The sequence below is a fragment of the Helianthus annuus genome, chromosome 6 (assembly GCF_002127325.2).
Source record: "Helianthus annuus cultivar XRQ/B chromosome 6, HanXRQr2.0-SUNRISE, whole genome shotgun sequence".
Classification (NCBI taxonomy): Eukaryota; Viridiplantae; Streptophyta; class Magnoliopsida; order Asterales; family Asteraceae; genus Helianthus; species Helianthus annuus.
This window is the reverse complement of record NC_035438.2, coordinates 7,231,961-7,257,413: the sequence shown is the minus strand read 5'-3', so window position 1 is coordinate 7,257,413 and position 25,453 is coordinate 7,231,961. Positions and strand designations below refer to the sequence as shown.

Sequence of the window (25,453 nt, the reverse complement as noted above, 5' to 3'; positions counted from 1 at the left end):
TTGTAGATCGATCACACTAGACTGTGTTTATATAAAACCCGATTCAACGTACCTGTCCCTCTTGACTCAGAAAAACAAAATGTTTTTAGAAAGCTTTCGATAACACACTGCCGAAGCTTGAAAATTTCCACCGGCGGGTCGAAAGTCACCGGACCTAAAAGTATATACCTTATTTTTTTTTTATAAAACCGGGGGTCAAAAACGTATATACCTAAAAAATTATATACGAAACGTACATACATAACAACACTACTGAGTGAAAAGTTCAGCGCCCCCCCCCCCCCCCTATAGTGACAACGTTTAGTCTCCATAAGGGTGTTGCTAAAAGTCATACATATATTTTTTTTTCTTCGAAAAAATAGTTTATTTCATTCATACTTGCCAAGTTACATCAAAACAGAAGGTAGACGAGCAACAAGCTGCGCCGCTACCCCTTTCTGAATTGCAAACCCTAATCTACCAAAGGCAAAACCCCGTCCCCCTGAGGCTGAGCAATTGTTGTGTATGACCTGTTGGACCCTGGTCAGGAATTGGATAGTTTCTGGCGCTAGGGAGCCAAATGTGTCAAAAGCAAAAGGGACAAAAACATGTTGGTTCTCTGCACAAGCTTTAGCGTGCTTATCAACTTTCTTCGATTCTGTCTTTCTTGCTGCTTGTCCAGCTACAAACCTGTTTTCCCTTAAACCAACCAGAAGGGAAACCCCCGTGAGGTCCACACAAGCATGTTTCCCCTAGCCCAACCAAAGACGAGCAGATCCGCTGGTTACAAGGTAGATCTCCCTTCCATAGGGTCAGTAAGGAAATTCACAGGAGCCTCTTTCTTAGCTGCCGAAATCCCAGCTCTTCTCAGGATGTCCCACAAAACATCTCGCACCCAGTCATGCCGATATTTGAACCCAGGAAGCTCTTTACAATGCACTGCGTGCTCTCCGTATTTATCCATACAAGCTTTACGACATATCGGGCAAGTTTCATCTTCTGGCTACATAGGGATCATCAGCCGGTATTTAAGAATTGCTCTGTATTCTATTGCTGACATACATTGTCCCAACCCCTCAATTTGGATAACGGTCAAAAAATCCTGAGCATGAGGACCCTTCAGGCACTCCCACACCGCTTTCTGACGAGATGAAAAATCAAAATTTTCTCCTAGGCTTTGAGCTATTTTGCTAAACAGAGCATTCGCCAAAGTTTTTTGTGGCTTCGAGAGGGCGGTGTCCTTGTTAGAGAAACCGCCGATATCAAAGTCTAGGAGAGAGACATTTAATCGTTCGAGCGCCTGCAGATAGTCCCCGTCGAGCCCGACAACCCCACTGTTTTGAAGGATATGATCCTGTAGTTCCCAAGACTGAGCTCTGGACGCCACAAAAGCATAAACCCCAACATCTCGAGCTGAGAGGAGGCCCAAACCACCTAGACGCATTGGCAGAGATGCCAAACGCCATTAGGGGTCCCCAAAGAAGGGGCCACCACCCACGACTATGTCTTCTATAGCCTCCCGGAGACCATCATCGAACCAGGATGCCGCATCCACCATTAAATGAGGCTGACAAGTCCGCAGCCCGTCCTGAACTTTCCGTTCATCACATGTCGGCCAAAAAACCTTTGTTTTCTTAATGTTGAGGTAAAGCCCTAGGATGGCCCTTCCTCGTTAATAATATCTAAGGCCCTAACAATCTCAGTCGCGTTGCCGATAATCGTCCCATCATCAAAGTACCAAGCATGAAACGTGAGGTTACAACGGTCCTGCACCCGGAGAATGAGGGGGGTGTAAGGCAAGGGAAGAGAGAAGGGGCCCCAAGGGATCCCCTTGTTGCACTCCGGTAGTAGCTCCAATACACTCATTACCAACATACAACCGAGCAGGCTGGACATAAAGGAATTGGATCCATCGATAAATTGACGGGCACTGTTGATGAACCTCTTTAAGGAAGGTTGTGCGGTCAACCGTGTTGAACGCATTGGAGAAGTCCACAGTAAGCAAGGCTAAGGAACCATCTGTATGAAAGAAGTTGAGAAACTTGTTCGCACTGTGAAGCACCGCCTCTGCACCGTTTAACGTCCCCATCCCAAGTAAATGAATTTTGATGTTACAATTGATTTTTTATAAAAGATTTTTAGAACTTGTTATATATGTTTAATTTAGAAATCCAACAAGATTTCAATATGCATGTAATCATAATTGCTTAAAACGGGTCAAGATTAATCTAATATTAAAGTTTAAAAAGTTGTTTGTTAGATACCAAATTATTTCTTAAATATGTGTGTAACACTCACAAACGTTTAGAAAAATAAACTCATGCTTTGATATAGGAAATTGAAGAATTGTGAAAACTGACAATTACTTTAATGAACTTTTAACCTAAGTGTAATTTTAACCAAATTTGAAAATCAATTACGGTTATAGTTCTATCTAGTTTGAAATATATATTGAAGTATGCATAAAAGGATGATTGGATAATTTAAGAATATATAGGGTGTTTGGTGAAATGTTGCTAAGAAATTATTGATCACTTATACGGAAGTAAATAAATGTAGAAAATAAATAAACATCATAGGTGGAAGCACCGTTCAAATTGCTAAATCATAAATGGAATGACCACTTTGAGTGAAATAGCTTGTTTTGTAAATGTACATATGGATGCAAATTGTTGAGTAACAAGTAGCTAGCTCATTCCAATCTAAACTAAGCCTAGTGAAATGGGTAATTTAATGATAAGGACATGTTTGAAAGGAAATATTACCCAATTGTGTCTAAAATGATTAAAGTAGAAAAATGGTGAGTTTGAACAAAAATAGTCAAAAGGATTCAACACATGGAATGTCTCTTGGATTTGGCTAAATTCTTTCACAAAAACCTATTTAGAGGATGTTTGAGATTGAGGGGTTGTTTGTTTAGCTCTTAACGAGGCTTTTAATGGTTTAGACCTCTTACCGGTTCAGCACTTAGTGGTTCAGACTGTTTGTTTCGCGAGCAGATCTCTAAATGGTTGGTTTGCCTCTGAATGGTTAAACATTATATTGAGTCTGAATAGTTAAGACTTCTAATCTGAATTGGCCAGACATTTGACTCTAAACGGTTAAGCATTATACTGGCACTTAATGGTTCTGACCTCTTACCGGTTCAACACTTAATGTTCAGACCTCTTATTGGTTTAAGGGGTTGTTTGGCAACATTTGAATTGTTAAATGTTGAACCAGTAAGAGGTTTGAACCATTAAGGGCCTGTATAACCGTTCAGAGGTAAATGTCTGACCAATTTAGATTAGAGGTCTTAACCATTCAGACTTTATATAATGCTTAACCATTCAAAGGCAAATGTCTGAACCATTCAGACATCTGCTCGTGAAACAAACAGTCTGAACCATTAAGTGTTGAACCAGTAAGAGGTCTGAACCATTAAAAGCCTTATTAAGAGGTAAACAAACAACCCCTAACACTTAACCATTCAAAAGTTTTCAAACAGCCCCTGAGTTTGGAAATGACTTATTGGCTTTTTCAAGAAACCAATAAGTTAACAAAGTGTTTGCCATTGATAAAAGTCCTTTTTTTTTACTTTTTGAAAAGAAGTAAAAAATTGTTTTTCAAAAACTATAAAAACCTATCTTTTTAAATGACTTATATATGCACGTGTTTAATAAAATATAATGTCATATGTTAACACATGCATTCGTCAAGATGTATCTTTTAAAAATGAATTTTAATGTACTATTTACTTATTATAACACTAGAGGGCAGGCCCGTGCGATGCACGGCATGACCAAAAGTTAGTGTATTTTTGGTTGTGTAGGTGGGGAAAATGTTTATGTATGGATTAAAGATAGTTAGTAGAAAGACAATGCAAGAAAAGGCTTACGAAATGTGCTAATACCATGTACCATGACTTGTCACAAAAAAGTAAGGCGTGAATAGAGTAGGAAAATTCGTTGCATAATCCATTTAAGAGTAAGCATGTATGCCAAGTTTTAAAACATACATTATAGGGGGAAAAGCTTAAAAGTAGGTTACGGAGTTCCCGGTTTTATTCAACAATTCAAGAAATCCTAAGGCGTTCATGCATGGCTATGTAGTTGACGGTCCACTTTCACCTGGTGCGCTCCCTACGGAACCATCTGAATACGAAGCTTCATAAGTGGGGCTATGTTATAAAGAAGGGAAATATTAGGAAGAAGTTTAACTTGGATTACACATATATTAGTAGCTCCTATGACATTATGTTGTACAAAAATTGATAGAGTGTAATGGTGGTTAAGTAACGTACCTTTCACAGGGAGTGTTATTCATAGAACCATCTGATTCAAAACCCGCATAAGTAGGGCTGTGGAAGAAGGAAAGGGAATGTTATGCAGTTATTTGGCGTGTATAAATAGGAGGAAAAACATGACCCAATGATTAAACCTAAATATCTAAAAGAACAGAGAAGTTTAAATAAAACCACTACAAACTTAATCGTAATAGACGTAAATAAAGGCAACCTTACGGAATGTGGGAAGTTAGGGGTGTGCTCGCATGTATTCTTAAATTGAAGAAGCCTATATCAAGTCCAATGTTGTAGTTCGTTACTGTGTTTGTAGCTGGGCGTCCAATAGGCTGATCACTTATAAGGATCATGTTTCTGGCCAAACTAACGTTGGTCATTCGGGCGGAAATGGTGTATTGACTGTTCAATTTTCGACCATTGCATTTTGTGGTTTTGTATGAGATAAGGTTTGTCCTTTTTTTTCAATGTTACTATAGAAATATAATTGTTATTGTTTTCATATGGTTTCCATTTAATAAGTAACATTTGTATAGCGAGGCTTCAAGAAATAAATATGATGTCTGTAGTATATAATATTTGATGTTAGACGTTTTCTAAAAAGAAACCACAGTTGGAGATGTAGTTTTGTGGTTCAGTGATTGTATCAAGTAAATAGGATATACAGAAACTTACATGGACTTTCTGTTCGTTTCTTTGAGCTTAACTGGTGTTGGTATTGTCATCACTCCTTTATCCAGCCTAGTAATGGGAGCAGGACTGGTAGGTCTAACAGGTTGCCAGCTTGTTTCGTCTGGGAGTACACGTTTGCAGTTGAAGCTCTCAAAGGTGCCATGATTGTAATATGTGGATGTGTCGACTTGGATGGTTCGGGTGGTGCCCACCAGTGAGTGCAAGCAGTTTGGGAGCGCTGAGATGCCACCATTAGAGTTCTGTATTATGACTGGAGTAAAGCTAGCCGGGGTGTTTTCGGAATAAACGGTGTTGATACGCGTGAGACCCGATTCCACATTGAGTATATCCTGAGCAGTGGTGTGGGTTAGTATCTGTGCAGTGTCATCGAAACACACAATGACTACACTTGCCGTGGAATCCAGGACATCAAGTTCAAGATGGTACCTGTGAAAATTTTTTTTTTTTTGATGTCAAAGTGTACAAAGGCTTTTGGCAACGAAGATAACAATAGAATACCAAAACCAAACCTTGCCCGAGGGAACATAACTGGGTTTTCACAGCCAGCACACCAGAGCTCCCCTTGATCAGCAAAGACACCTTTCATGCATTTCCCGCCTCTACACATAAGTCTAAACCATTGCTCGCTATTACGTACGCCTTTAATGACCACGCGACAATTGAACTCAGCACTCTGCATGGATTAGAAGAAACATCTTTTATGTATGGACAATAATGGGTACGGGGGAAACGGTTGAAATTATAGAAAGGGGTGATACCGTGTGGTGTTTATTTTCTCGGCCGTGGCGTAATATGTCTTCAAGCTTCGATAAACTTTCTGAACAGTTAGCAACAGCAGTGTTTTTCTTCATTTTGGCAGATGGTTTGCGATTTGCAGTCTCCGGTTGCAGCATGAAAGGGTTCATGGATGAATGTAGCCATGTATTTATAGTCACATGAATCGTAGACTCTTCGAATCACCTGCGGCAGTTTTCATTTGAATGAAAATTTAATCAAAACCGTTACAGAATAGTTAACGATGTCATGAAATTAATATCTTTTATTTCTATAGTTCCTTGATTTGTTAGTAATTATTATGTGACCTCTCAACTGATTACCGGTATGTCTTAAATGGCAATCATTTGAGTAGTAAAGGGTTAATAATTGATCGGTACAGGTTATTTTCATGTTATGCAAATTGAATATGAGAAGTGTAGACATGCATAAAGCTATAGGGTTAAATAAAATGGATGAGTTAGCAAGATATCTCAGTATTTCAATCAGCTTTGGTTGTCTTTTGTATTATACGGAAAATAAACTTAGGCATTATTTTAGAGTACCTGATAGTAATCAGTTATAGCAGATGCAAACAACAACTCCAACAACAAATAAATCAGTAGCCGAGTTCAGCAAAGGCCTCTAAAAACGGACCGCTTTTATTCAACCGTTCAACAGAGCTCGCCATAAACCGTGACCGTTATTGACAATACATATTGTATTATATATTTCACCAAACTCTAAACCGTGACCGTCGTTGGCCTAAATATTCAAAACCGTCAGATATACACGGTACTCATGTTTAAGTTTAGCCATGTTCAGGTCAAAACTCGAGCTTTGACTTTGCAAAGTTCTACACGGTCAAGTAAAGACATATTGAAACATGTTTCAAAGCCTCTGAAGGCTGAACTACCGGTATCACTTAGGCTCATTGTTAAGGCGAAAAGTTGCATTTTTATATTTATAGGATAAAGACATAAAGTTCAGATGCTATTTACCAGAATATAATGTTTAATCATAGGATCATGAATATGTCTTCATGCAGGACTACGCATGTCTCATTTCAATGAAGATAAAGACGGTACTCTGTCTGATCCTACCCAAAGAACACTAATAAGGATTAGATTTGATTTAATATTATCCTTTAATTAAGAATTGATAATTAACATGTATCCTTAAAATTTTAAATTATTTAATTTAATAGAAAAATAGATAGTCTGAATGAATGACATGTGTAATGTATAATAATATGAACTATGAAGGCTGTATAAGTACCAGTTATGCTCCGTCTTTTCCGATATGCATGGTTGCGTGAAACACGACAGGAATTCGGTTAGCATATCTTCGAAGTGAATAGCAAGCTAAAACCGCAATACGCCCAAATAAGAAAGCAGCATAAGCACATTAAGATGTATAATTTAAAGCAGTTCCATCATTAAGCAACAATGTCCAAGCAATACCGGGTTTCCAGCAGTGGCCGTTGCACCGGAAATGGTTACAGACGCACCCACTGTGTTAGTCATCGTTGCATGTGTTACTTTCATCTCGTTTGCTGTAACAATCGTCTCACTTGCCCCAGCAGTCCGGGTTTGTCTGTGTTGAATAGTTCGAGGTGTAGACCCCCGTGTCCCATTGTTTCAACGGCGGCTTTTACACAGCTTATCGGTTTCTGCACCAATTGGGCTTTCGTCTGTATGGCTGATATATAATTCCTGGAAATGAGGAAAGAAACCAGTTTTAAGAAACAAACAAAAAACATTTTAGCCATTTTCTTTTTTGAGAACATATGGTAATATGAACTATGTAGGCTGAATAAGCAGTAGGTAGGTTCCGATTTCTCCGTCACTGATGGTTGCGTTAAATACGGTAGAACTTCGGTTAGTTTATCTCCGGATGTAATATTGGATGCCCATATCAGTTTCGAAACCAAATAATGATTACCTGGCCAGAATAACACATAGCATTAACATAAGTTCCATTATCAAGTACAAATGTAAAGAAAATAAAACCACAAAACACCCAACGGAAGACACCACTGTAAAATAATGTTTAATAATAATGACTTACCAGGGCTGAACATGTTTCAGAATTCACCGTTTGATATTATGCCAAAGTCCAGTAAAAAAACCGACAATTTGAGGAGTTGAAGTGATAATAAGAGTTCCTTGAGTCCCCCTCATAGTCGGCTCACATTTCTATATAACCATGAACATGTTAGAGTGAATGTTATAGTGAGTTGGATATGACAGTAAACAAAATAGTATAAGGTTCATAAACCGTTGATGTGTAAGTGTGTAACCAGCTCATGAGGATCCACGATGGGGCTATAATGACAGGTTAAAATGTTTGAAACAACAGTTCGTACGGAAGTATATGACCTCCACCCTCCTAATGACAGGTGGCACCCGTGACCCAAAAATGTGTGCCTGACAATGTGTTTATGCCAGTAATAATTAGTAGGCTTCGAACCATCGTTACCATTGTTTACTAAAACAGACAAATAAACCAAGCAGACCATGTATCTGAGTTAATTCCACACACATTAAAGCTAAGAAATAAAAAGAACATCAGTTTTTGGAATTTAGTGGAATCTGATCAGACTTACATTCGTACTGCATGGGGCGTATATATAGCTGTTGCGGCGTCCTTATTGACACGCTACATGAATAGTTGGGCCTTGGAGGCTAGACGCATAATACTTAACGTGTCTCGTATATAGTTGTTGTGGTTGGAACGGGTGGGAAGAATAGAGTTTAGGGCATGTATCAGTCACTATGTTGGTTTAACGGTGGTGGAGGCGGAAGTTTTTTTTTTGCAGCCCAAAAATACACGGTAGGTCTAGGTATTGTTTATTGTCGCCACTCTGAGGTAGTCAAATTGTTAAATGTTTCTTTGTAAACGATGTTTCTGGTATGGTTTGTCATGCCACCGTTGCCATCTCCGACGATGACAATCTTTAGACCTGCAGGTGTTGTAACCCGTGAAAGTGCGACATATAGCTGGCCATGGCTAAACACTGGTCGGGGTAGGTAGAGGCCAACAACTTTTAATGATTGCCCTTGGCTTTTATTAATCGTCATAGCATAGCATGGTTTTACGGGGAACTGGCGCCTTTTCATAATAAATGGCCATTTTGATTTAGTGGATGAAAGCGTTATCCTTGGTATTAATGCAGTATCTCCACGGTTTGACCCGGTAAGTATCCTAGCTTTGATAACAAATTTCCCAAGGTCTGTGATGTTCAGACGGGTGCCATTACATAAGCCTTGGGACGGGTTCACATTTCTTAAAAGCATGATAGGGAGACCTTCTTTCAAATCCAAAGCGTGCGGTGGCATACCTGTCAATGTCAAATAATTAAAGGATTTGGCCGGTGGCTTTTTTTTTTTTATTCGTAACTATTATTTTTGTGACGTGTGGTGGGGGATGGGAGGGGGGTACCTGGGAATGTCAAAGAGTTTAGGAATTCAGACGGGTAGAGTTGTTCCTGTTCCAATACATCCGTGGATGCACGACATATTTCGTCGGAGCTCTTGTAGGTCTTTGTGGTCTGTCTTAATTGCCGAAACATGTAAGCATTGATTTCATCCGCGTCTACGTTGCGGGGGGTTAGTATTGCTCTTTCACACAAAAAATCATCATCGCCCTGCCTTTCTGTAAACGACGGGAAGACAGCATTAACAATCGAGTCCACAGGAAGGCCACAACTATCAATGATAAACCTGGCGGGTATCTCGATCCAGGTTGGTTCATCTTCACCTTCTTTGGCTTTCGAGGGAACAATTCCATCGCCGATTTCTAACAACCATTTGTTGAAACGTTGCCTTTCAATGTCTACTACACCCGTTGAGGTGTATTCGTTGACACGCATACTACGGTGGAGAGTGAAGAGTTCACAATTTTTCCACAGATACGATTTATTTATGCATGCTTGAACAACATCTTCTCTTTTTCCCTTTGGGATGACGGGAAGGATTTGCCTGAAATCACCACCAAGTAAGATAGGCATGCCACCAAAGGCACGTTCCCTGTTTGTGGTGGAACAAAACCCCAAGATGTCTCTAAGTGTTTTATCTAGTGTTTCAAATGCAAATTTTTGCATCATTGGTGCTTCGTCCCAGATGATTAACCATACCTCCTGCAAAAGGTGTGCCAATTGGGTATTCTGTTTAATGGAACACGTGCTATTGTGAAGTAATTCTAAAGGGATAGCGAACCGGCTATGCGCTGTCCGACCACCGGGTAATAGAAGGGACGCGATACCTGATGTGTGGGGCCAGGTAAAGTTAGTAAAAAAATGGAGTTGCGTGCGCAACCACATAGATAATGTAGTATGAGAATAATTATACAACATGACAGAATTATTTTTTTACCTGAAGATGCAACCGCAAGAGCAATTAGTCCCATCGATCTCAAACGTGACAGGATGGCTCTGTATAGGAAAGTCTTGCCTGTCCCACCCGGACCATAGACGAAATAAAACCCTCCTTTGTGGGTGGTAACAGAATCAATGACTGTGTTGTAGATGGCCGTTTGTTCCGTGTTGAGTGATGCATATAATTGTTCGTGCTCGTCTGTCATCTTTTTTTTTTGTTGTAACTCAACACTTCTCTGATTAGACGATTATCCATCCTATCGAGGAGCGACGTATCTGGCTGTGGCATATCCGGGAAATCCACCAATGATTTCCCGTTTTTTTCCAACAGTTCATTTACTTCAATCAGGCAGTAGTTCTTAAGTTGGTCGTCTGATAAATGTAGTCCTGGGAACATGTAGAGTCTACGTTTCATGTATAAGATATCATCTGATAGTATTTCCCAATTCTGTGACCACAGTTGCGATGGGCGGTTCACTTCGCAAAACAATAACATGGTAACAAATAACTCCCGTAGCTGGGAGCCGGATGCCCATAGTTTAGCCTCTGAGAGAGCGTCATTCCATTCCTTGTCATCATTAAGCAAGCCATACGTATAGCAGGCTTCTTTGAACGTTTCATATACGATACCGTCGACCGTTTTTATTTCTTCAAAACTTCGGGGCCCTCTCACAATCCCTAACAACATCCTTAAGTAATACTTTGGCCCAGCTGCTGGATTGCAATACACGATCCGCCCAATTGCTGGCCGTTCCAACCGCGTTTTCCATACCTTGTTATCATCGTGCCAGACGTACTTTGTTGGTATCTCGGCGTACGTAAGGTTTCTTGCCGCTGCATCTCTGCTGTTCAACGCAAACCATTGGGTGAACATTGTGTCTCGTATCCCCTCACGGTTTAAAAGGGCTGGCAAACTGTCAGAATCACGTAACGTGAGTAGATGTTGGTTAGGTGTATGGAACGTTAGTTTCATGACGGATGGGAATGAGTAATGTATAGGGAATGCAAGCATTCTCCACACAGCTTCACACGGCAATAAGTACCGACAATCCAAATAGTTTTTAATCTCATCAACCTTAACAATCTTTTGTGAACGATTTTCACCATCACTGCCAATGTTTTCTTGAACAACCATTGTAGCCCTGTCTGGCCCCTTGTTTAAGTATTTAAAAAGGTATTTTATAGCTCGGGACTGGTTGCACCACTCAACATTGATGTGTGATTCATACTTTAAAAGGAGATAACGGTTGTATGGAACGACAAACCGGTTGTCGAGTTTCGTTTTACCCTTTATAAAGAAAATCTTTGTATCTCGACGCCGATAAACCGGGTAGCCGTCTTCGTCAATTGTCGTTTCTCGATAAAATGGCTTTGGGAAGTGTTTCATACATTTTCCATCTGTTGTACACGGAGCACTACGAGCGTCATTCCCACATGGGCCATGCAACATGTAATCTGTTACAGCCTTATAGCCGGATGGGTCGTCAATTTTCGATGGGATCTCGGCTGAAATCAAGTCATCTATTCCAGCAGGCGTGTGAGACACGGCAGAATGTTCAAGCCATATTAAAAGGTGCGCGTGTGGTAGGCCTCTTTTTTGAAACTCAATTGTGTAAACAGCTGTATATAACCAGTGCGGCAAATTGCGAAAGACAGAGAGAGTAAAAAGAAGGGAATTAAAAAGTTTAGAAAGGTTAGTATTTGTGGGAGAATTGATAGCAAAACAGAGAGGCAAGGCATTACAAAGTTTACCTGATTTGCAGACGCCAAAGATTTGTTTCTTCATAATATCTTCAATCAAAAAGGACAGTTTTAGCTTAAAAACGCGTGATACAACATCTGCACGTTCATGAGACTTTTGGCCTGGTATGAGAGAGACCATGTCTTCGATTTCAGGCCACTTTGGGTTAGCTGTAAATGTCACAAACAGGTCGGGGTTCCCAAAAGCACGGCACAAAGCCATGGCGTCTTGGTAATTTTGGACCATATATCTTGGGCTTCCCGTAAAGGTTGCTGGTAAAACTATGCGTTGTCCGATAGCCTTGGCATTTGTATCCCCACGCGTCACAGCGTCACAAACATTATGGTAGAGTTCAACGCGGAGTTCATTCTGGTTATTCCTCATCCAACGCAACCTGTGTTCCTCGATGGCCGCGTATGAGTCAACCAAATATTGTTGGAATAAACGACCGCCTCTTAGGAGGGTGGTGCCTTCATTGTTGCGATAATGGATTCTGTAGCAGTAGTATTCCCGCATCGTGACACATTGTCGTTTAGTAGACCGACGTCCAGTGTTGTCGTGGTAACGTATGCGTTCGTGGAACCCGGTCTCTCCGTACGGAAACAATAACGGGTATTGTAAAGGCATGTATAGCTGATGTAATTCTGATATCCGTTGTAGCGTGCCGTTTTGTGTACTGACGATAACGTCACGTAGTTCGGTGTTTTCTCCAAAGTCGTTTGTGATAAGAACAGCAACCTCAGACACGTTAGGTCGGTTGTACTGTGGGTTATTTGTTACTTGGCCGAGTAAGCGTAGATGACAATTGTTGCTTTCATTTTGAATGCACCAGTCGCGTGCCATGCGAAAGGCGTTAGCTAAAGAACTGTGGTTGTCCAGCATCCTGATGAGGGATGCAACAATTGTTTCATCACATGTGCTGTGAGAACGGGAATCCCCAAACAAAGCAGCTATACGGTTATTGACTTCGTTCTGTGTGTCGTAGAAATATAGTTGAGCATATCTGGGTTGTTCACCTTCAACTGGCAGCATGGACCCTATTCGGTGGTAGTTCTGTCCGCTTATTCGGAAGGTGTATAGGCTTCTACCACTATTTATAGCATGATCAATCTTTCCCCCAAATGATGTGAAGCAGAACATGCTATTGTACACTCGAATATGTTCTCTGAATCTAACTGTCCCCGTGTCGTTATAATCAAGTAATGATCTTAATGGTTCAGGAGCTTCAAGAAGGCGAGGAAGCAAAACCTTGCCATCCTGGCAGCACGAAGAGAAAGTCGTCCCATCAGAGGACTTTGTATTTTTATTCCTCTCTTCATACCACATGAACGCTGCACAGTTATGGCATGTGAAGGTTGGACGGCCGAGGCTTTCGTACGTAACATGCGCACCTATATTTTTTTTATCAGGTAAACGTATCACAACGTACACATTCAAGGCAGCGAGGCAAACAACAAAGTATAGACAGGTGCAAGAGGGAACAAATCGTGTATATTTAGGAAATAGGCGTGTAGGAAATAGAGTCGGACAATACCTGTTGATGCAAACGCTGCCCTACGTGGGGTACGTATACGAACACCTGGTAACATAATAAAATGCGGCAACGTTATTTTGATGTTGTATGGTAGAAAAGGTAAAAGTAATGCCGGGTAAAGGGTAGTGATGGAGTTGTACCTTCTGTTTTTTTAGGCCGAGAAGAGCGTAGACGTGATGGACCAGCTGTATTCTGATGAGAATGCTGTGTTGTGCAGGAAATATTGTCTGGGAAAAATGTAATAGTTACAGAAATGGAAAAGGGCAGTAGTAAACATCGTAGATAACAGGGCAGACCTTGGGTAGACTGGGAGGAAGAATGCCTTGGCGGTGGGCATAAAACAGGCCGGATATCCGCTGTGTCGTCTCGTACGATGGTTTTACCTGTAGCATAAAATTCAGGGGAAAATATTACAGTCAACCTTTGTTAACGGTAAACAATCAGTTTACATGGCATGCGGAGGTATTTCTGTTTATCCAAAGGACCTCCCACATCATTCAGGCAAGTTTACGGATTATAACATGTACGACAAAGTATTTATGGGTTTGTCTACCATGTAGAAAGCCGTTGACAAATGCATTAGTCGAATAATCGAAATGGATTTCCGGTTATTTTGGGACTGTATTTTGCTTTCTTTATATGTATTTCTCCCTTTTTTTCGGCTGGTTTTCAACAGAAATGGAAAACGCGCGAAACATGCGATCAGGTTGATTCAGTCTATTAATTTGATAATCCGTGGTTCGGTTGCAAAATAGGGTAAATCATAAATTTATTGGATCAGAATTTGCTGGGCTAAAATATGGACAGCGTTGCGAGTTCTAGATCACATGTAGTTTGTTGGAATTTAAATTGAAACAACTGACAAAGATGTTGACCCTGCTGGGATGGAACTGTTAAGAAGGTTGTAGAAATTATTTATGTAAGTTAATTACGTTCGTATACAGAAGTATTAGAAAATTAGTTTTTAAAAATGTAACTTTTAAATGTACCCCATAGTGCAGCACTTGTTTTAAAAAGTGGCTTATATTCAAAGTCACAGCTAAGTTTTTTGTTTTAAAAGTATTTTATATGTAAAGTCAGGTGTAATGGGCTTATACCGTACGTAAAAAACAATCAGAGCTATGTATATGGGGTAACCTTTCATTGTCTCCCCTGCTCCCACTTTAGCGGTAGTACCAGTACCCGGTTCAACAGTCGTCGATTGTACCTGGGTGCCACCTGTAAAAGTGACAGGATACGCAGATAGGTTAAACAAAGTATAGCGGGTAGACAGCGTCTAAATAACCAACTATGAAAGTCAATTTCAATACATTGAGTGTGGGTTGTGAGGAGGGGTGTCAAAACTGAAGGGCTTAAACTGTTGGCAGGCTATTTACAGGTTTACTTTGTGGCCACACGCATGCCGGTAAGCGAACACGATAGCCAAATGATTTTCTTTTCAGGAACAGTACAACTAACCTGCGTCGGGGTCACGAGAGGGAGTCACTGTGTTTATGCTAGATAGGGTAGCCCCACAGTATGTCATCGCCTTCCCACTAAGGCCCACATAGTTACGACTTTGTATATGAATAGAATGTTTGTTACCGACGATGTCATCATTGATGCAGCTGTCAATCAACGTAAGAGCGTAATATGTTTGTATCTTTCCGCAAGGCAACGTATGGGAACAAAGGCGGGCCTCTATCGAATCACTAACCACACCAGAATTGGCAGGCCATAACCTGCAAACCTCGTCTTTTATGAGGTATCAGAAAGGGCCACAATTCAGTATTTAAAACTCCATATGCGGGGTGGGGGGATAGAATGTAATTATAAGTTTGATACCTCTACGCACTCCAGCCTGGTCAAGCAGTTGTAGCCCACAAACGTATTGGGTCATCCCCTCAGGCATAACACGCGAACATGTATGAAAAGTAAATGCGTCTTTAAGCATCACGAAGGGATGCACAGGCAGCTGCATGTTACATACAATGTTACAAAACACACAGCCCAAAAATGAAAAGTGAAACATGCACCTGTACCGATTTGGTTGGTTGCGGGGGGGGGGGGGCTGCTAACTAATTAAACGTGAAGGCAAAGGGCAGAGTTCATACCGCAAATAACCCTTATAGAATGCACGTCAAAGTTGGTTTAAATTTTACATTTATTCATGGAACACACCTGTTTTTTTTACCCAAATAACAGACATAGGGACAGGCAGTCAGGAAAGGTCATATGTCATAAGGTATTTGTTTAGCACAAGTCATAAGTTGCCTATTCCATTGCTGTTTGTAATGCAAGTTTCCAGGTAGGTGTCGGTAAAGATTCTAGGGTGACACGGTTATCGTTTACACGTTTGTTTTTATCTATATGCGGCATTCAACATCTTAGATAAAATTTCATGTAGGTTTTATATGATGCCAAAGAGACCGGGAAGGTGGAAAATTAACACATGCCGCGAAAATGTAAAAATCACAGTTTTGGTCTGGGCACAACACAAAGGCATTGCCACATTATTTGTAAACACAAAAGAGGAAGTCACAAAATTGTAAACACTTGGAGAAGACAAAAAAAGAGCATCGTCGTATCAGAGGGAACCCTCCTTAGCATCGTCGCTATCGTCCACCATATCATTAACTCCCGTACAGTCAATGGACACCTCATCAGCATCGTCATCTGATTCTTGAATGCAGCTGCAAAGAAACATGGGAATGCATGTATTGGTGCAAAGTGGGTACATGTGAACATACGAAACAGGGTACGATTGGTAGGTCCAACTTACAGCTTTCTAAGTTTCCGTCCAGATCCGGGGGTTGGGGGCGGGAGGTTCGAGTCACGCTTTAGGGTGGCAGATGGGCTTCCATCCAAATCCGACGGAACAACATTCACACTCCCACCTGTTTCATCCATATCAGGCCCAACAATCTTGCCGCAATTGAAGCTCTCATATTCTCCATAACGGTAGTAGGTGTGGCTCTTAATTTCGAAAGTGTGCTTTGTTCCAATAAGGGCCTCGAGGGCGGAGGGTAGTATGGGAGAATCAATAGAAGTATCCTGCATACCAAGTACAAAAGACGGAAAGTTATCGTAGAAGGTTCACGTATGCTTCAAAGCCACGCTGTAATGAGAAGCACGAATACCGTCAACTGTTCCTCAACTAAGGATTTTGCAGTCCTCTTAACCAGCTTCTCAGCAACTTCATCAAAGAGGGTGACAACGGTACTCATTGTTCCATCAGTTACATCCGCTTGAATGCGAAACCTAGCATGGTAGAGTAGTTCAATAACAATGGGTGGCGAAACCAAGTTGTGTTGGTAGTGTAGGTAGAAGGGCACCAAAGTACACCGGCCAACAAAGAATCATGATATCAAATGGAAAGGGGAACAAAGTAATGAGTCTGTGATTGAGATGTTGAAGTATATACCTCGTTCTCGGATAATCAACCTTTGATTTACACGCCTTGCAAACGAAGTAACCTTCCTCTCTCGTTAGTCCCTTACGACACTGGCTTCCGGAGCACGTGAAAAGATACCAGCTGTTCTTGGTTCTGATAGACGTAATTTCTACAACATTCCGGAAAAGGATGGCCTACAACGGACAAAATAAGAGGAATAGTTAAGTGAGACGGACAGGGTGTTGGGGAGGGGGTGTATGTACGGTGTTTCCCACACATAGTAGGTGAATGCGTAGGTCATGTTGGGGAGGGTAAGCCCTACCTACGCACAATTGGGAGGTTAGTCAACTCTGTTTAGTAGTTCATGAACAAAAAAGCAAGACCCCCAGCTGGTGTGGGTTTTTTTTTTATAGTAAAAGCTGGAGAAAGGAGGATGGTGTGAGGCCAATGGCGTTGGTTAACGCGGGAGCCATGGTGGCGCTGGTATTGGTCACGTGGGTGAATCTTGAAATCTAAAGCGGATGCTAACTATGAGGGTGGATGGTTTGTATAGAATAATAGTTGGCTTGACATACGCTGGGCATATTTTGAGGTTTCAATTAAAGGCTGGTGAACGTGGAATGAGGCAATGATTAACTTGAGGCCCAAAGAAATATGTATAAAAGTTTAAAAACACAATAGAGAGTATGAGAGTTTATTAAAGTATATTCTTTTAAATTTAATATGACTAAATACCTTTTTTTTTATTTGTCGGCACGAACCCTGTCCACAAGTTCTTGTAGGGTACCAACACAGACCACATCCTCGGTGACTGGGTCGCTGCTATCTTCCATAGCTACACAGCTGGGAAGCATACGTTCATATTCAGTTGGAGCAATGATCGTATAAATAAGGTAATTAAAGTGTGCATGTCAAAGGCTACACCGATACCTTACAGATGACTTAAAAGTTTGCAGGGCGGGTACATCGGAGCCATCAATGAGTATAGTTGACGATGAACTGGCCAAGCCAAGGACGCCTGTAGTGTGTTGAGTCAGTTAAAGACCTTTCAAGTAATACACACAATAATTAACGTATAGGGAAACAATGTACCCAGGTAAAATTTTGCACTCATGGAAGTAAGGATAAGGCAATAGACAGCCGGGTTTTCGGCCTTCTTCTTAATCAGAGCATCACCCAAATTTCCCCATAACGTCACTCTAACTCGGCGAATGCTGTAAGGATCAAAAGAAGTCAAAAACCTTAACACTTAACTGAGGTTAAAAGCAAGAACAATTGGGCAATAAGGATGAGGCACTTACCGTTCGTTGTTTAGATTAAACTCAACCGCGCGAGCACCTGATGCCTTCACAGATTGGGGGCCAACCTCAGTAACATATCCTATAACATCTGAAGCGCATCAAAAATTAGGCTGAATTAGAAACGTCTCTATTAGGTAGACCAACTCAGGTCTGAGCGAAAGTCAACTACGTAAAACTAATTTATCCGGGTCAATTGTTTGATTGAACCATGTTACTGCTCTCAATGGTAACTATCAATGGGGAAAAAATATTCAGCTATTAATAGGCCTACAAAACAATGTAATAAGCCATCCATTGTTATAAATGATACTATTCAGCAGCCAAATGTAAACATGGACCGGCTATTGGAATTTGGAATTTAGTTAGTAACCAATAAGTAGTCTAACCTTTTATTAGTCGATTTTTGAACATAAAAAAGTAAGCAACAGTATGACCAACATGAGAAGAGTAAACATACCTACAAAATACTTGCCCTCTGTCGGTTCGAGGTCCTCAAAAGCGGTAAGTAAGAACGGGTAGCGTGTAAATGAACCACTCGTATCGTCAACCCTCTTAACAGTCGTGGAGCCGTTCAACCAGATAACAAAGGGGCTGTCTTTTAAAATACGGTATTGATCGGTGCGTTGGACCGTAAAACCCTTTAGTAAATATACACCCCCCTCCTTGATTTTGTCAAAGAAGTAGTGTGCAATATTATTCCGCGCGGTACAATGAATCATACCTCCCTATGCAAACCAAACGATAGACTTTCAGTAGCGATGAAGTGCGTGAAAGGAAAAGAGTATGGGAGTTAAAAGAGCGGAGAGGTACCTTTACATCGCTGACGACGTAGTCCGTGCTCATGTAGCGTCCGTTGACATTTGTTACGTCCCACTTTCTACAGACCATAACAGTGATGGGACCGGTACTCCCTTCACGGAGGTCAGTAAGTGCCATCTGGTTGCCAACACCAATTCCCGCTGTATTGACACTAAGAGAGGTAGCCATGATAGTAGAGTAGCAAGTGTGAATATGGAAGTACAACAATAGGGAAGGAGGAGCTCATATAATAGAATATCAGCCCATTCACCTTCCTATGAAGAAGCTAGTGACTAATCAATGGAATTAAATCCGACCGTATATTATGGAGGTATGTAAAAAGACTCATTGAATGTTCATGCATTTATCATATGCAAATAGTCTTATTAATGAATATCCATCACTAAAACTACAAAATCTCTATATAAATATGTGTTGAATAAAACTTATGCATGCACATTGTTTGTGTTCTTTTATTTATAATAATTGCCTGATATATTTATTTATTTTAAATTGAGTTCAAACTTAGATTGGTTAACGAACTAAAACCAACCTAAACCGAACCATAACCGAATCTCATAATCGCCATTAACCGAACCGAGGTCCAGTTATGTTTAAGAAAATTTCTTAACCAAAGCTAGCGGGCACGGATACAGTTACAGCTAAAAAATTAACCGAACTGGCACATTTGCACACCTCTTTACCTCTATATTAACTATTAGACATATTTATGTTATTTCGTCTTTAGAGATGAGGTCGAAGCCGTTTATAGAACCAGAACCTTTATGGGATGTTTGTGGGAATCAAAAACTAATGCTGGGATCACCCTCTTAGAAACTGGTTAGGGATGGGGGATAAAGATCCTGTAAAAGGGGGAAAAAAATAGGTAAATAAAAAAAACATTCCATATTTTTTTAATGTATGATAATGAAAAGTATGAGGGTTGAATAATCACCAGATACGCTCCGTCTTCTCCGGTATCGACACCAGACACGCTCCGTCCACTCCGGTATTGATGGTTGCGTGGAATATAACACGACTTCGGACAGCACATCTTCGGAGCTAAGATTGGATGTCCATGTCGGTTTCGAAACAGGTATCAATGTTTGCGTGAAATACGCTAGAACCTCAGCCATGCTTGTATGGTTGTATAATTAAACCAATTTCAGTAGAAAACGTATACTTCTAAATTCTCACACAACAAAACACTAAATAGTTATCAATATTCAAATCAGGATTGTATTAGGAACGTTGATAGGGATTAAATCGAATACAGGTCTACCAAAATAACCTTCGTCACAAACAGCAAATACAAAAAAGCATAAAGCAGAATCGTAAAACAGCAAATTAGAATAACCAAAAGTGGAATCTAAAGACATCTATTTATAAAATAGAAACTCAAACTTCAATGTGAAATCACCAAAAAACGCTTTCCATGTGCAAAACCCTAATTAAAAGGAATAACGTGGATGGAGTCGGACTTATTATTTTGTTCCTGCAATTCCATCTCAGTCTCAATCCCAATCTCAATTCACCAATTTCCCAAATCAATCAAGTCTTGCATATGCGTATAAAGAACACAAATACTTACAGTGGAGCGAGAGTTGAGAAACGCCATAGGCGCTTGCTTAACCATGGGGGATTCATAACCTCAAATCATTTGTTGAAAAGAATAAATTTGGGGCCTTTCTCGCATTTGTTTTTAGTTTTGCCAGCGATCATAAATTTGTGGTCCATACCTTACTGCTGCAAGTTCACTGCAAATGACACCAAAAAGATGTCCTATCAATTACTAAACACAACAAAACTATTACTAAATATGAAGCAAAAACAATAAAATGGAAGCATACAGGTTGACAGAAGGGCCTTTTTGTATTCAAAAGCAAGCAAGATCCGAGTTACAATGAAAGTTAAGAGATGTAACCACAAACCCCATGGCTAAATCTACTAAATCACAAAATCAATTAAATCAAATCGGACCAAAACATGTATTCAAATTAGAAACATCTATGGTTAAAAAGATAACTGTAAGTATCAAAGCATTTCAAATCAGTAGCTTACCTCTTTCAGGCGAGATGGTTGGGCTGGGCGGCGGGTAACGGCCGGCGGGCGGCGAACGCCGGGCAGCGAAGGTTCGGGCGGCGGACGGAGGGGCGACGGTAAGTGCCAAGGGTCTTGCTACTGGGGGCCGAGGTTTCTGCAATTGGGGAACGAAGAAGAAGGGCAGGTAGAGAGGAAGATGGACCGAGTAGATGGTGGGTGATGGATGCGGGTTATGATTTTGGGGTTTCTTTTTTTGATGAATATTGTTTTAAATGTATTTGAAATTTATAATTTGGAATATATTTTTCAATGAATATTGATGAATTTATAACATCATTAATTTTGGCTTTAAAACACTAACATGTAACTAAACTTTTAATTATATATAGATTTTACTTTGTTAGGTATATATTCTTAACTAATTTTTTGTTTAAAATTATTATTATTATTGTTTAATACGATCATAATAAAAACAAATGTTTATCCTTATCTAAATATTTATTCTTATCTAATATTTTTGTGTAAAATTATTATTATTTAATATGAGCGATAAATAGGAAAATAAGGTGAGAACACACCATAAAGTTTTATCCTTATCTAAATATTTATTCTTATATAATATTTTTGTTCAAAATTATTATTATTATTTAATATGAGAGATAAATAGGAAATAAGGTGAGAAAACACCAGAAAATGACATTTGTTCAAAAAAGATTTTCATTTATTAGTATAGAAAGACTTTTATTATCTATACTATATAATAAAAGAAACCTGATTTTGGACACGTGTTATTCATTGAAGATGTCTACATTTGTAATTTGCTACCTTTTCATACTTAATATTATTATTTACCAAATTGACACTTTTTTATTTAGTTTACCCTTATCTCATATTTTATGAAAAAAAAATATATTGATTATTCTATCTCTTATTTTCATATTGCATTTTTTTAAAAATTTAGTTTGTACTTATCTTTTCCGTTTAAATGAGACAAAAGTAAAATTATTGGGTTTCACATTTGTAATTTGTAATTAGTTATTTTTTTATTCAGATGCTATCTTCTATTTGCTCATGTTCAAAATGATCAGAAAAAAAAAACTCAGTTATATTTGTTTCTAGGAAATCATAATCCTTTTATTTGATACAATCATTCTAGAAGTTTTAAAATTAAATATAATCTATCATAATCAAATTCACATTTCAAAACCCTCAAAATTCAACCATTCAATAATCACAATTACTCACACGTATAAGCCTATATATAATCTAACCTACTTTTAATAAAGGATTCCAATTAATTCTACGTGAAATTTATAAATACTTTTTGTTATACACTTAATTTCATATATAATCTAATCTAACTTTTGATAATGTATATATGTGTGGACGCTCGGAGGGCAAAAGTGAAATTGCATTAATTTTAACGTTATTTCACTAAATTTGTGAAAATAACGTTAAAAGCGGCGGACGGTTAATCATGCATCATCATCATGTGGTGGCGTTGATAGCAGAAAGACAAAAGGGAACATGCACTAATCGGTCTTTGTCCCGGTTGCTAAGTGTTATGTGCATTATGTCCAAAGCTTGATGCAAAACTATTATCGAGTCGGGGGTCTTACTGAAAGTAGCCTCTACATCTTACTCTCCTCAGACCCTACTTTAGCTTTGCTATTTGTGGGATTTACTGATGATGATGATGATGATTTAGTATATATAATTAGATTTATTCAACCCGTATAATACACGGGGTTTATAAAGATATATTTTTTTATTATTTAGTTTATAAAATTACATTTATCCAACCCGTGTAATATACAAGGTTACAAAATTACATTTATTTAACCCGTGTAATACACAGTGTTTTTAAAGATATAACTTTTTTTTATTATTTAGTATATATAATTAGATTTATTCAACCCGTACAATACACTGGTTTTTATTATTTGGTATATAAAATTACATTTATTCAATACAATACATGAGGTTCTTAGAGATATAATTTTTTTTATTATTTAATATATAAAATTACATTTGTTCAACCCGTGTAATAAACGAGATTTTTAAAGAATAATTGTTTTAATTTAGTATATAAAATTATATTTATTCAATCCGTGTAATACACGGGGTTCTAACCTAGTTTATTATATAAAATTATATTTATGCAACACGTGTAATACACGGAGTTTTAACCTAGTGAATGAATATTAAAACCAATACGAGTAAAAGAACACAAAAGAAGTTGTACTTTAAGTGAGCGTCCAAAGTTTTAATAGAGGCGATATGTTCCCTTAACAAAGTCGACAAAAAAAAACTATTTTTCTGACCATATATATTATTTATTTTGTTTTGTTGAGATTTTTCTAAATATCAAACACTTTTCTTTTGCTATCAAAGACTCAAAGTAGTGGTAGTTGTTTTAAATTTAATTATTTGAGTTTTCTTGTACCGTTTTATTTTATTTTAGTTTTTGTTGATATCTTTGTTTTGATAAATTCCCATATACCATCACTTTAAGATTCATCTTCAAAATATTTTGTGCTAACTTTACATTTAACTAAACAATAAAACTGTTGTTGAAGTTACTCCTTAGAAATCATTTAAATTACATGTTTGCAAATTTCCAATCACATTTAAAATAAGAAAGATATGAAAAAAAAGTGACAATGATAATCTTCAACCTGATTAAAATAATTTAAGTAAAATTGTACAAAAGTAATACAGTGGCTATAATCACAAGTCATAATATCTTAAATTTTACATAATAATTGGAAAAAAAAAAAATTATTGTGTTTCTTTTTTCAATTGTTGTGGCACTAAAAATACCTAAATAAATGGGCCCTTTTTTCACAATCACTTCCTTTTCTTCTTCTGATTTGGGTGCTTTTTCCTCCATTGTGATGCAATCTTTCTTATCGTTTTATGTCACGCTCTATTATTGAAAAATAAGAGTCTTATCAATTTTTTTTTTAAATTATCGGCAGATATTTTATAAAATTTATTGGTAGCTTAGACCATATCATCAAATGCAAAGCTTTGATTAAATTATGCAAGGATAACTAATATTTTAGGGTTATTGGATTTTATCACTCATAACTATTGGCTATTGGTCGCTGTCACCCATAACTATCACTTTGATGCTTGCCACCCCTAACTTAATACTTAGTGTATCTTGTCACCACGCCGTTAACTGATCACTAACTTTTGATCTTGTTACTATACTTTTGGGAGTGTCCTAAGATTCCTAAAACCTTCCTAAGATCCCTATGACACCCACAAAAGTATAGTAACAGGATAAAAAATGAGTGATCAGTTAACGACGTGGTGACAGAATATACTAATTAAGTGTTAAATTGGGGGTGACGGATGTTAAAGTGATAGTTGGGGGTGGTTGCGACCAATAACCCAATATTTAAGATATCATCTAAAACTTGCAACGGATGTTGATACTTTTATATTTTGGTTAAGAATTATACAAATGGGACGACTGGTGATTAGTGGTGCATATGAATTGAGTCATTTATAAATTACTCGAAAGCGTTTTGCTGCAAGGAGTGGTAATCAAGCTCAAGACGTTTAAGTTAAACGAGGTTAACACATGCTTGATTCGAGTCACGTTTCTAAAGGTCAAGCTTACATCATGTTATACTCGTTTATATACAACATATATTTTTTGTATTATATATGTGTGCGTTCACACACATATATATCATGCAACTACATATTATAAAAAGTATCATACTTAAATAACTGATATGCTCATTTAGGCTCACGCGCGTAATCATACTCGTATGAAGTTCAAATTTCAACTTATTAATCAAAACTGCTTTAATTTAGGCTTGTGTTTGGCTCGAGGTTGCTTCAGTTTAAACTTTTACCGAACCAATCTATAATAGCAAGGTAAAGAGCGGATCAACTCATCGATAGACACCTGCTGATGAGTTATTACTACAAATGTTATGAATAAGTGGGGATTTGAGAATTGAAAACGACTATACAATTTAAATCATTTTACCACATAAAAATGTGATTTACCTACTTTAATATCATACCTTTTTTGTTGTGCTAAATAGATTACAACTGTTGAGCATAAACATCGTACCAATAGTAGATAATGAAAAAGGAGATTTTAAAGGAAACCAAACCACGCAACTACTCAAGGTGTCTTTGCAAGTGCTATGACAACATCAAGGCCACGTTATGCATTTACTAGCTCATCTCTCAATAATGGAATATACGTACGGTGTCATATTATATATGAATTATTCTATAGTAGTTCACTTGGATAAATGCTAACTCAAAATATCTTCAGGTTAACTTGTAACTTTTCTTTTTAAATTAGGTAGTTTCCTATGTATTGTTTGTTGTAAATATTATGAAAAGGGTTTGTGACTTGATAAAAATTATATGGCTTTTCATTAACCTTGCATATACACCCATAAAGCATATTTTATGTATTGTCTTTTCATTCTTCTTGATAAAACTTCGCAATGAACCAAACGTGTCTAAAATGGAGATGCGAAAAATGAAAAAGTGATGTGTAAATTTGCGTATTTAAAATGGAAATGATGTGAAAAACGGATA

General features: G+C 38.4%; 4 protein-coding genes across 4 annotated transcripts; all 4 read right to left on the bottom strand.

Moving 5' to 3' along the window:
- Window positions 1-3,968: 3,968 nt before the first annotated feature.
- On the bottom strand, window positions 3,969-5,899 carry LOC110863709. Its single transcript, XM_022113052.2, has 5 exons — window positions 5,710-5,899; window positions 5,461-5,624; window positions 4,934-5,377; window positions 4,262-4,318; window positions 3,969-4,138 (listed from the first exon to the last, which is right to left on the bottom strand). The coding sequence occupies exons 1-5, from the start codon at window positions 5,854-5,856 to the stop codon at window positions 4,063-4,065; spliced, it is 888 nt and encodes a 295-aa protein (XP_021968744.2). The 5' UTR covers window positions 5,857-5,899; the 3' UTR covers window positions 3,969-4,062.
- A 2,657-nt stretch (window positions 5,900-8,556) lies between these two features.
- LOC110944322 (ATP-dependent DNA helicase PIF1-like) lies at window positions 8,557-10,288 on the bottom strand. The gene is made up of 3 exons (XM_022185983.1): window positions 10,081-10,288; window positions 9,149-9,970; window positions 8,557-9,047 (listed from the first exon to the last, which is right to left on the bottom strand). Exons 1-3 carry the CDS (start codon window positions 10,286-10,288, stop codon window positions 8,557-8,559), a joined length of 1,521 nt encoding a protein of 506 aa, XP_022041675.1.
- LOC118479488 lies at window positions 10,285-13,149 on the bottom strand. Its single transcript, XM_035974031.1, has one exon. The coding sequence runs from the start codon at window positions 13,147-13,149 to the stop codon at window positions 10,285-10,287; it is 2,865 nt and encodes a 954-aa protein (XP_035829924.1).
- A 2,774-nt stretch (window positions 13,150-15,923) lies between these two features.
- Window positions 15,924-17,563, bottom strand: LOC118479487. Its single transcript, XM_035974030.1, has 5 exons — window positions 17,492-17,563; window positions 16,761-16,924; window positions 16,477-16,597; window positions 16,119-16,390; window positions 15,924-16,029 (listed from the first exon to the last, which is right to left on the bottom strand). Exons 1-5 carry the CDS (start codon window positions 17,561-17,563, stop codon window positions 15,924-15,926), a joined length of 735 nt encoding a protein of 244 aa, XP_035829923.1.
- Window positions 17,564-25,453: the final 7,890 nt, after the last annotated feature.

Bases quoted from the DNA above. Each gene is read 5' to 3' on its own strand.
- LOC110944322 (XM_022185983.1), bottom strand. From the start codon at position 10,288: ATGACAGACGAGCACGAACAATTATATGCATCACTCAACACGGAACAA. The intron at 9,971-10,080 runs GTAAAAAAATAA...CCCACACATCAG, and splicing joins TCTTGCGGTTGCATCTTCAG to GTATCGCGTCCCTTCTATTA. The intron at 9,048-9,148 runs GTACCCCCCTCC...TGACATTGACAG, and splicing joins AAACTCTTTGACATTCCCAG to GTATGCCACCGCACGCTTTG.
- LOC110863709 (XM_022113052.2), bottom strand. From the start codon at position 5,856: ATGAACCCTTTCATGCTGCAACCGGAGACTGCAAATCGCAAACCATCT. The intron at 4,319-4,933 runs GTAAGTTTCTGT...CTTCTTCCACAG, and splicing joins GAAACGAACAGAAAGTCCAT to CCCTACTTATGCGGGTTTTG. The intron at 4,139-4,261 runs GTACGTTACTTA...TTTATAACATAG, and splicing joins AATAACACTCCCTGTGAAAG to CCCCACTTATGAAGCTTCGT.
- LOC118479487 (XM_035974030.1), bottom strand. From the start codon at position 17,563: ATGGAAGATAGCAGCGACCCAGTCACCGAGGATGTGGTCTGTGTTGGT. The intron at 16,598-16,760 runs GTATATACTTCA...CTACCATGCTAG, and splicing joins GTTGATTATCCGAGAACGAG to GTTTCGCATTCAAGCGGATG. The intron at 16,391-16,476 runs GTATTCGTGCTT...CTTGGTATGCAG, and splicing joins TAGTTGAGGAACAGTTGACG to GATACTTCTATTGATTCTCC.
- LOC118479488 (XM_035974031.1), bottom strand. From the start codon at position 13,149: ATGTGGTATGAAGAGAGGAATAAAAATACAAAGTCCTCTGATGGGACG.